General features: G+C 38.2%; 1 protein-coding gene across 1 annotated transcript in view; it reads right to left on the bottom strand.

The window, feature by feature from the left end:
• The window catches only part of LOC140143614 (neuronal acetylcholine receptor subunit beta-3-like), a 36,895-nt gene that overhangs the window by 18,603 nt on the left and 5,554 nt on the right, over positions 1-12,738 (bottom strand). Inside the window, exon 6 of the mRNA XM_072165430.1 lies at positions 11,221-11,533. Coding sequence (XP_072021531.1) covers positions 11,221-11,533 — 313 coding nt within the window. The remainder of the gene's footprint in view (positions 1-11,220; positions 11,534-12,738) is intronic.

Here is a 12,738-nt window from a genome sequence, read left to right as displayed (position 1 = left end):
AATAATAATTCATACCAGGGATTAGTAAGTCCTAGGATGCGGACATTTCATTAGTCGCAAACCACCGGGATTCGACACAGGTTTGCGTTGTAAATGAACGCGTGAATAAGAGTGTCATCCCCTTGATAATAGCCTGGTCTCCATGGACCAGTGATCACAATAATTGCCTAGCTGGGGGGTTTACACCCCCCAGCTAGGGTCTGTTTTCGGTCGGTTTGTTCTTATGGGTGCCACAACTTTACACGCTTTGCGTTTCTGTGGCATCCACATCTCTCATACCACATTATTAAAATATTATTTTGTAATATTAATATTGGTATCTCAATTGTAAATTATTTGGCATTGCATTGTTACTAATTTATTACAAAAATGTTTTTTTTCTATATCATGTTTTTTATATGTATGTGTGTTGAGATGAAAATAAAACTGAACTGAACTGAACTGAACTGAACAAGGCGGTCCCCCGTTATTTTAAGGACTATGCTAATAATAAAGATTTACATGTAGAGAATAAACCTTACTTGATTGACAGAAAGTACTAAATTTGTACCTATTACGGTTTCGTGGCACCCATCTTCCAAATGCGGCCAAGTCAGGGCGGCCCGGTGAAGCAGAATGTGCATTGGATTAACACGGGAGTTTGGATAAGATGTAGATTTCCTTTCTCATACAAATGTATGGGCCCCCGTTATTAAATTGAAACATAGAGCAAGTACTAAAATCATAGCTTTTATACTTTTTGATATATGACGCTAACTAGTTCATCTCCTATATCTACAACACATCGCTACCTGTACGGATCAATTCGTCGGTCGCAACACATAGTGGCGTACGTGAAGGACAAAATACGTTTCACAGCTAACCGTTTTTGAAGGATATGCTACTAGAAACGGGGTCTATACTTCTCCACTGTTATATCTCAGTGTCCCGATTCCATTTGAAATTGAAGTTTAAGGTTCAAGCTACTAAAATGTGTCTTTAATAGTTAACAAGGAATAACTGTTATAGGATAATAGTTAGCTCTAAAGCTATACGCCACTATGTGAAACGGAAAATTTAGAAAATCACTCTACGCCACTATGTGTTGCGACCGACGAATTGCCTATTGTGAGTGCCCCTGTGTTGTGTGCGTCATGTAGTTAACAACAACTGCATGATGTACCATAATGGAAACTTGATAATGCTAGATGCAAAGCCATAAGGGCCCATAAAATGTGACTGGTTCACCTCTGGTTACCTAGCTGGGGATTACACCCCATTCTAATGCTATCCGATGCTTCTTTCACCCCAGCTAGGTATTCTAATGCTATCCGATTCTGCTTCTTTCTTCTTCTGGCAACAAAAACTAGGTAATTTCAAAATGATTCTCCTCCTACATGTTACAGCCTACAATTATGTAACTTGCACATAATGTATCGCCTATATCCAGTGCTCATAGGGTGTAAACAGAATTGGGGTTATAGATTATTAAAGGGGCATTTCTGGGATAACCAAATACCTTGAAAATGCTTCTTCTGCCACATATTACATAGCACAATGACGTCACTTGCACATATGCATCGGCGTTACCACGTACCTATATATGGAATCGGGGTCAAAGGTCATTAAGGGGTAAAATATTACAATTGCATTATCTGGACATCTGTAAGGGGTATGGGGCTTAAACTCGGTGACAACAAATCTTATGACCAGGGGAACATTTTGTAGGGGTCAGGTCAAAGGTCATGCAGAGGTCAAATTTTGGAACACTTTGCAGGGGTCAGGTCAAAGGTTATATGGAGTCAAATCGTATAATTTCATTTTCTGGATATCTGTAAGGTGTATGGAGCTCAAACTCAGTGACAACAAATTTCATGACCAGGGGAACATTTTGCAGGGGTCAGGTCAAAGGTCATCCAGAGGTCAAATTTTGGAAATGCATTTTCTGGATATACGGGGCACGGGGCTCAAACTCCGTGACAACAAACTTAATGATCAAGGGAACATTTTGGAACACTGTGCAGGGGGAAGGTCAAAGGTTATCTGGGGTCAAATCTTAGAATTTAATTTTCCTGGACATCTGTAAGAAGTACAGGGCTCAAACTTGGTGACAACAAACCTCAAGACCAGGGGAACATTAATGAACATCATGCATGGGTCAGGTCAAAGGTCATCTGGGGTCAAATCTTAGAATTGTATTATCTGGCCATCTGTAAGTGGCTCAAACTCGGTGACAACAAAACTTATGACCAGGGGAACAATTTTGCAACATTTTGCAGGGGTCAGATATCTCTAAAACACCAACATGTCCCAGCTAGGTTTGTGGTCCATGACCACCATTTGCCACTAGTTATTATTGTGCCTGTGTGGGACAACATTGTTTATCAATACGGTACTTACCTAATCGAATCGTCCTAGATGTGAAGGCAAAGCTATTTAATAATATTTTATTCTATAGTCGAATCCAATTTCATGCATTCCTACACCTCAATCATTACTGGTCGATCACGATAAGATTTCGGTTCTGAGAGCTTAGAAACTTTTCTAGCTATTTCTGATTAGCGCTCTGATCATGTTTGAGCCCTCACTAGCTAGCTTTTAATTCATCAAGCTAGAGAGAGAGAGGGGGGGGGGGTCTAACCTTCATGCAATTATTTTGTGTAAGTTAATCCTAACCCTAACCCTATTCATAACCCTATATCCTAACTCTAACCCTAACCCTAAACTAACCCTAACCAATCAATGACAGTGCCTGTTTCAAGCCTATAATAAGCCTGTATACATGTTCAAACCCCGGTCATATTGCAGTGTTAACGTGCCTATGACTGAAATCTTATCGTATTCGACAAGCAATGGGCAGCCATAGCTGGGTCCCCGTCGGGTATATCCCACCATGATGCAGTCATGTCTACAGTAGAATTCATCTCGACCTTTGCAGGACTTAACCCCATTAAAAGCTATTAAACCAAGATAACACTCATTGAAACAGCTCAACTGATTAAATCGGATCTTCTCTGGTTGTGCACAAGTGACTGTTTTCATGTGCGATATCGCAATAAAGCTGGTATTCATAGCTTCAGTTGGGTAACCAATTATAAAGGAAACGAAAGGAAACAATGTTATGTGTGGCTTTGTTCACGAAATCAGACAATGGCGTGCTTTTTGTAAACCAGCATTCTTGAAAATGAGCAACATAATGATTTTTGACTTAACACGGTTTGGAAATAATTTCTTCATATTTTTGGTGTTATCTGTCGTTTACATATCCTTCCTAAAACACAAAAGTACGACCCTCTCCAAACACCTAAATTAGCTAAAAATTTAGGACATGTTACAAAACTATATTGTCTAGAATTTTAGAAGAGTACTGTTAATATTGGCCGGTTATTTTTCACACAGCGACGTTAACTAGGCAATGTACTATTACCTATAACATTAACTAAAACACCAAAGTACGAATATTTCCAAACATCTAAATTAGCTAAAAATTTAGGACATGTTAAAAACTATATTTTCTAGAACTTTAGAAGAGTACTTTTAATATTGGCCGGTTATTTTTCACACAGCGACGTTAACTAGTCATATCCTCATACTGTTAACGTAGGGCTATTTGTAAAGGTCACGCGTCAATGGGAAAGAGCACTGTGTATTGTGTATAGGAAAACGGACAGTAACTGCAGTATGCCTAAAATATGAAATGATGCGTCTTTGGCGGGGATTTTACACTGCATTTCATCACCCAAGTTTCGCGTAGACAAATAGAATGATGAAAGTTTGTCACACAATACAACATAACATCGATTTTTAAGCGGCTTTAATGAACCCAATTGGGCAGTCACAACACCAGTTTGGTGCGCCGGGGTCCCAGTCATGGCCGGCTAAATTCTGACCATCACTTGGCTCGTTGGATTCGTCTATAAATGGAGGTCATATTCTCGAATAAAACCGTGGATCAGAAAGTTGATTCTTTGTAAACGGCACACATCGACATCGGCTGGTAAATAATTACATTGTACAGCAGCGAAGCTAAATCAATACCCGGGATCGATATACGTGTATGTGCTATGCACGATTTGATATTCAGACAATAAATCTTTGGATACCGGGGTAGAAAATGATGAATATCTCCCGTAATTTTTGCTTTCTAAAGAAGCCCATTTTTAAGACTTGTACTTGAATATATGTGTTGAAAGAATATGATAGTCGTTAGCGAGCGTATTGACAAACAATCGTGCGTTTTGAAATCAAAAACTCAAACTGACAAAAATTCAGATTTTAAATGTGCAGAACAGAAAAACACGACAGTTGCCCTCATTCGTAAACAATCGGGGTAACGAAACATATCACGTTACAAGCGCAATGTGGACCACTTGTGGAGGCAGTCTAGTGCAGATGACGACCCAGGCTCACCGAGATCTACAGAGGTCAGTCACCGGGCTATTGTCAATAGCCTTACTCGGATGTCCCTCGGCCCATTATGCATCTCAAAACTGTTAAACAGGTCGGAACAAAATGCGTGGCTATTGAAGAACAAGTCGATTCGATCTACCATCATGGTGATTTCTGCTATGAAGATATCGGGGCATGAATGCTCGTCCCTCAATTCTGAATTGAGGACATAGAGGGTATGACTAACATGTTTTAGCCTACTTGAATATTGACATTTAAATGGTGTCTACGGCAATCACAACATTATGCCTTATATACCGTAAACGTTCGCCTAATGGCGCTTTTGGATTCTTAGAAATGTGAGAGCGCCATCCTTGTAAAATCTCAACAGCATTAAGGATACGTGTATGTTAAATTGAGGAACCTGGACATAATGCCTCAGAAAAAAATATCGTGACATGACTCAATACTTTAGGTCACTAGGTTAGTTGCTAGAGCAGCAAATGTTTTGGGGTTTCTTCAGGTATTCTTTCTCAAAGTGCCATTGGACTTAATTTGTAAATCGATTAATACGTTATACCTAACTTATTTTGGTAAATCTTTTTATAACATTGTAATTTCTTCATATTTTTAATATTCTTCAGTTCAAAATTACACCCTTCTATTGTCTGACCCGTTAGCTCAGTCGGTAGAGGGTGCGCCTTGAATGGTGAATGGTACTTGTTCGAATCTTGATTTCTGCTCCCACTTTTATGTGAAGAAGGGTCAAGAAATGTTTTTGGATTTTGTCCCCATTTTACGAACGAGTATTGTGAATTTTTTTTAATTTAATTTTAATTTTTTTTTTTAAAGATAAATAAGCACTGCGAACAAACGGCAACAAAAACCGCTGACAAAATTTGCTCCACCTGCTACCATGGAAGAAAGAGATAAGAAGGAACCACAACGAACGCATTCACTTTGTCCACTCCCTTTACCGACATTTAATTGACATTGTTATTCATGAGGATTTACTTTGATCAATACCCCGCGTTAAATAGGTGATTGGTATTGTACTCCATGTATTTGCATGTCTTCTGGAGCGTGTCTGAAGGATGATTTGAACTAATGACCTTCCGTGCAAGCACCCTATAGGATTTTCTCTGGTGACGTGATCATCGGTCATTGATGGCCTACATCTTTTTCTTCCATTTTGCCCAATTTTCCCGAACTTTGATGACTTTTTTCTCAGAGTTGGCAGTCTTTGGCACTGAAACGAGTTAGCTAGTTACGATTATACACATATAAACTATTAAATTAAACAGGTTTTATGTACCGGACTCAACCGGAACATTGTGCATTATTTAAGAACATTTTACATCTATTTTTTCATCGAAAAAGTCACCAAAATCTTACCTTATTTGCTAAAGCTGAAACTCAGCAAAAAACTTCCGATTTTGACGACCTTTTCGATGTTTTAAAGACATTTTCTACACAATACGATCAAGAAAACAGTTTGACTGTAGATCCCAAAACAAAGCTACTATACATGTTCAGAGCATCAGTGAAATTCCAGAATCTTACTTCCGGGTAGCGTTTGTTTGTTCGTGGATGGGTTAACTTTGTTATAGTTTTTTCCAGTAATGATTTCGCCAAGCATCGATCGCGGTAAATGGATCATACATGAAAGGAGGTACCATTGATAGCTTTTCTTTTCATGCGTCAATAGATAAGCGGATTAAAACTTGGCCGATCGAAGTCGTTGTGGTTCCTTCTCATCTCTTTCTTCCATGCTGCTACCTAGCAATGCGTGATATATTCCACTACATTTAACAGTTAAATGACCTTTAAAAAATAGAACGGCCTGAATGTTTCAAATTGTGTAACTACATTACTTTATTCATTTATGCATTATAAATGATTAGCTATTTTCTTTTCTTAAAAGGATCGAACCCAAGTAGATCAGACCATTGATCATATAACTATCAGACCACGAAGTAGTTACGTAACTCCGTGATGGTATCGGAACCAAGCACTGTTTGTATGGCGATCATTACGATCACGCTATTTTGGTATGCCTTTTTGTGTACTGATTCTTTCGATCGTGGTTCATTACTTAAGCGCGTGATCCCGTTGACATAGTAACATTACGTAACTTCGATACCGGGCTTCGATACTGAATAGTTGTTGAGTGCACATAATATGGAAAGCCATTAGGGGTATTGTGTGCCTGCCAAAGCGCCTTATTGTGTTGTGGAATCCTAGCCAGTATTCAATGATAGCCTTGCGTTTATCGATTGGCTCCAAACAAAGGATTTGAACCGGTTTACAAGGATAGCCCCCATAGTGCAGTCCATTCAATCAAATGTTGTCATCAATCTATTTGATCGTAGTGCATTTTGTTATGTGTGTGAGCCGAACTGTCGTGGTAGATGCAATCATGCTTTTGTTGAATGCATTTGAGTAGTCCGCCATATTTACGGGATGATACGTCATATGCACAGCCTCTATTCAGTTGGTCGTTGCATGATTTTGTTCGTTCACTCATTCAAATTTTATTTATATCATTTGAAGACTGAGCCTATTATGATACATCCTCCGTGGAACAGTTTCAAACAAATATAGCTAGGGATTATTGGGGCAGAGGTTATCTTTTGAATCCTCTTAGAGGGCTATCATTTTTTTCGAAAGGGGGTCCCAAATTTACAAAAAATCTGCGTCAATAAAATTGTGCACCCCCCCCCCTATTAAGGAAACAAAAAATTTATGATCCCAAACCCCAAAATTGTATTGAAATCAGTCTTTTGAATAAAATAACACACTTTCTGTGGTCATCGTGTGACTCCCTACATTTTGGTCATAAAACATTCTATGACACCATCCTATTATTCTTTCCAAGACTTTATGACCCCCGTATATTTGGGACCCCCCCCCTTTCGAATAAAATGATATACCTTATGGCCACTGATGCATAGGCAAGGACACTCACGCGAATTGAAAGACTTGTCGCACGCGACAGTTCGTCTCACACACATAACAAATGCCTATACAATCAAATAGGTTCATTACAACATTTTGATTGAATGGATTGAGTTACTCTAAAATGAAACGATAAAAACAAAGAATCATGAAAAAAAAGACACATACAAGATAAAATAATAAAATTATATAAACAATGTTAAAGATAAAATCAAGAAAATAGAAAATAAAATTTCCTCAAATCAGAAAAAAAAACATTGACCGACATCATAATCTGTCAGAAATTACTGCATGAGATTCGAACCATCAATCTTCTACACAAGTTATCTTTACCCTCGCACTATAGTCTAATACTCTTCTCGCTGGGCCACAACGTATCAGGTGAATGATTACCGCATTATCATGAACAAGTTTTGTTCGATCTTGTTCATAATTGTATGTGTCGATAGGTTTCACCCTTTAACTACACGTGCCCTTAATGCTCAGTGATAATAGTCGGCGTTTACAGGGATGGCGCTCTCTCATTTCCATGAACTCCAGAGCGCCATTAGGCGAACGTTTACGGTATATGATCGAAAATTGATTATCAAGCACAAATCACGTGGTTTTATTTGAAACAAACTCACATTGACCATAAAAACGAATTCATTCAGCCGTCTCTCAGCATGCGATATTCAAAATTCCCGGGCGCCGTATTAATTGTCCAGTGCAATGACGTCCCAGTAATACAATGAAGGCTGACAACAATTGAGCACAAGTAACCACGACGTCATTGCACTAGACAATTTCTGCTTATAACTCCAGAAGGGAATGTCTCACTCTCAGATAGGTAAAAGTATACTTTTTCTGACTCGCCATGACGAGAGGAATAATTTGGAGAACTTTTCAACAGCACTTGAGCAATTTGAATTTTGATCTCTGTGTGAACTTTGACCCGCCATATCTCAAAATGCTCAATGCTGACAGAGTTCCAGTAAACTTATTTTTGAAGTTAGTGGTCTTGAGAAGCAATATCCATCAAAAACAAAACTATGGACACCAAAACAACGTCATACCCACTGGCAGCCGGACTATATTTAAATTGGTATCAAAAACTACAGAATTAGAGATCATTTTTATGAAAATCGGAGCGTTTCTATTTAGTGTTCATTATGGACAGTTTCACTGCCCATGTATATGTATGTGCCAATGGTGAATGACATTGCAAGTGCAAAAATCACCAATATTAGGAACAGGCATCTGTCAATCACTATTGAAATATGTTTCCATAGCAACTGTTGATTTTCTTTGTCAGATTGCGACACCATTTCATTTTTTATAAATGCCATAATTCTGAGTATTTTAGCTATGTTAGGGTCCATGCTGTTCAAGCTGCTGATACCATTAGCAGTATTTTTGGTTGCCAATTCTGAAAGTTCCAAGTTGGTATACCCAGCATTCAAGTTGCCTTCGTCAAAGGATGTAGATCCGGTTGTCATTTTGTGAGGTTCAGATCCTTCAGTATCCATATCAACTTTTAAACAGACCACCTGAAAGTGACAAAGAAAAGCTGTTCAGTTTATATTACGCCATACAAATTCATTGTTGTGTCCAAATTTCCCCGTGTAAAATTAAAAAAGTCACTGAAATATATTGTAGGGCTTGGCTAAAACCCAGTGCCCGCTATCTGTTCTCGGGGTATAGTGTTTCAAAAGGCCCTATCTAGTAGGGCTATTTTTGACCCCTTATTTCACTTTTGCTCTCCTATTTACTAGGACTGTTGTCGAGTAGAACTTTCACTGTCGACAATCGTCAAATCTCAAGATCCGACGTCGGCAAGTTGCCGATAAATCAATACATCAATAAAGTCCCAAGACCAGAGTTCAGAGACCACGTTATGCGTATTTTATTTACATCAAAACATTACCGTCAGCTACACGTATACTGGAAGACAGAGATAAAATCAAACTCGAGCACGGTTTGTTTACAAGTGTCGTGATGATATGAGTTGCTGAACGCGCGATAAAAGCGGGCGCCTTATTGTTAATTTTGCACCTTCAAACATACAAACCGTCTCAAAAGTTAGTCTTTATAGTAGGAAACTTTCTTTCGCGAAGGCACCATGTCAACAATGCCTAGAAAAGTTGCTTTTTGCCTGGTAAAAGTACGTAAGTATTCGCCATGTTCTGTTATTCCTTTTCTCCGATCGGCACCAGATAAATCGACCTTCCTTTTACGCGCTATTAACCAATCAAGGATCGTAGGGAATTTGATTGACAGTGACGTCAGACGCAAACTAGTCTTTTTATCTGTCTTCAATTATAATCAAATCGATAGCTTACCATTAATTCACCATATCAATGTCATCTTTATGCTCAATTATCACTTTTTTATACTTACTTATTTGTAAATAGTGCTTGTCTTAAGCTTATCTCTAATATTAAATAATGACAAGTCCTTGTCGACAATTATTTATTTATTCATTTATTTATTATTTAACCTGGGTTGACCTTTCAATGTACTAGCATTGTTCTCCCAAGGTGCCCAGGTAGTCCATGCTCGTCGACAATCAGGAAAATTGCCTTGTCGTTAATATTGTCGACAACAGCCTTGTCGACAACAGCCCTACCGTACCATTTACCTACCTTGGAAAGAACATCCAAAAAGAGTGTTTTAATCCATGGATGCATTTGTGTAGAATTGCAGCTTATGCTAATTACAAGCACGGCTGCGACAACGGACACACACACCATGATTATCATGGCTAAAAAATAAGTACCTATAAAGAACAAATGAAATAAATAAAATAAAATAAAATAAAATAAAATAGAAATTATACATACAAGGGTCGGCCAATATACTTTTATTTTGATTTACTTGCAACTAATGGAGTTCCAATAATAGCATTATGGTCCTGGACCACAAGTTGCCGACGGAATCAGTTTTAAGCTGTATAAATGATACCACATACTTGATTACCCAGTACACACAAAAAGTTTTCGGGATATATAAAGGGCATATAAAGGGTATAAGGTTTAACATTCAAAAATATTTTTGAACATTTGTTGAACACCAACCATAATGCTATTTAAAAATGTTGACAAAATATTTACCAAAATATTTTACAATAACATTTTGACAACAATTTTAATAATGCCTTTTATATAAGCCAAAACCAAAACGTGTTTAGAACACATTAAAAACATTTGTTTTGTTTGCTGGGTGTGCTTGATGGTTACTAAGGGGGTGGGGTCATGAATATGTCGGTAAACGGAGTCAATTTGTCATGACCCCCTATCGCGGACTGAAATTTTGTATGACCCCCGTATTTCGAGCTATTGAACTTAAAAATTTCACGACCCCTTCTGCATACCCGAAACAAAAATTCCGAAAAGATCAAGAAATGTGTGTGGATGTGCCCGGGGATGTGCCCTTTGGTACGTTTGATGATGAAGGTAAAATGCAGATATGCGGTGTGCACGGCATGAAACAGGGGAGAGATATGGAGACCCCGGGGGGGGGGGTACTCAGTACAAATGACCATACGGGGACGTGCCGCAAATATGGGTAGCATTTTCAGCCTTTTGGTATATCAATGACCCCTTTTTCAAAGCCTATTTTGGTATATGAATGGGTCCTTTGTTCAAAATTTTCTCAATTTTTTCGGAAAATAGCCCAATTTGTCCCTAATCTAGCCAAAAGTTTCAAAATTTTCCCAAAATTTTGGGAAAATTTGTAAAAACTAAGACAATTAGGGTTAAATTCGGCCGAAAATTTTGACTTTTGGTATATCAATGGGTCCAAATTTCTTGAAAAAGTGGTATATTTATGGGTCCACTTTCAAATTCTCAGCGGCACGTCCCTACCAAAACCAAACTTGGGGGACGGGGAGAAAGAGAGAAACATACTACTTACCAAGCAAAGGAGTTCATCTCCGTTAGGGGGCATGGTTTCAGCAATCAGTTGTTGAAATACAACCAGTGCCAGTAGATTAGTAATAGACAGTGTCAACTTCTCACCACAATCGGGAGGTAGACAAAATACCAGTAGTGACAGTGCGGACAGAAAGCAGCATGGCAAGATCAAATAAGTCACATAAAATCCCGCATTCCGTTGGAAAACAATCGTGAATTCCAGGTGATAATATGGTTCTGGGCAACAGGGGAAGTACTCAGTGATGACTTCATTGGTTACCGAAATAAAACTCCAAACGCCGTTTTCCGTGAATCTGTATCATAATTATTTTAAGACGTGAAAGACAGATTAAAATCCGGGGGGGGGGGTAGACTTCTCCGTAGTCCACTTGCCCATTTTGCATACTCTGGCTATTACATTTAAGCATAAAACTCTGATTTGTATTAATGTGTGTGCAATTGATAGATTTCCACATCTGATCTTTTCAGTCACCGTACTCCCTCTGTTTGTTAGCTTCCCAAGTGGATTTTTTACTCGGGCTTTCGCGAATAAACTGGTATATCCAAAATCAGAATTGTTCAGTATTAAAGTGAGCCATTATGCAAGATATGTTGCATTCAATAACATAAGTATACTTTACTTTTACTGTCACTAATTATATAAACTCTATGACCATTTTACTATTAAATATGATACACATCAGTATAATTTTGAGTTCCAACAGGATGCGTTCATCATAATTAATAATTAAATATTTTTATTTAAATCCAAATTCGACTATGGCATAGTCTAGGGGGGGGGGGGGCTTTATAAGTGACTTGTATGCGCCTGTCAAAAGGCCCCCTTTCTTGAAGTCGACTATACTTGATGATTTTATTTAAAGTCGTACCTGATGACCCCCCTTTCCCCAGAATTATATCGTCAAAATGCCATAAGATAGTGTAGAAACTTTCGAATTCTCTTATTTCAGTAAATTTTTATCGTAAACTTGGGCAAATTTGGAACAAAGTTTTGCTCCATCGAAATTTTCTACCCGATTCTATACCAAAATACCCCCTTTTAAAAATGTTTATACCAATGATATGACCCTTTGTTTTCATTTCGTTATACCCAATTACCCTCACGCCTTTTTTTAAACAACATTCTATCGGTATAGGCACATACCCGTCACTTCAAAAGTTTAGTACCCCACAAAAACTGATTCATCATGCTGATTAATAAACTCGTTTATCAAACTTTTAGAGGGAGGGGGGAGATAATTTAGAATGGGACAGGAGAGGAAAGAATGAGAGTAGAGGAGGTTGGCATTTGCCGAGGTTCGCAGCCGAGGGGCCCAAAATCAACCAATTAAGCATATTATTATGTTTTGATGAATCCAAGTGTGTGAAAATATTGGATCCAACACATAATAATGATAAAATTGGATGATTTACGCCCAATATTTATTGGTCTCGCTATGAGTTTTAAAATATTGGACGAGACGTAAATATTTTGAAACTCATAGCTCGACCAATAAAC

Source organism: Amphiura filiformis, chromosome 2 (genome assembly GCF_039555335.1).
Source record: "Amphiura filiformis chromosome 2, Afil_fr2py, whole genome shotgun sequence".
Taxonomy (NCBI): Eukaryota; Metazoa; Echinodermata; class Ophiuroidea; order Amphilepidida; family Amphiuridae; genus Amphiura; species Amphiura filiformis.
This window is presented reverse-complemented; position numbering and strand designations above follow the sequence as displayed.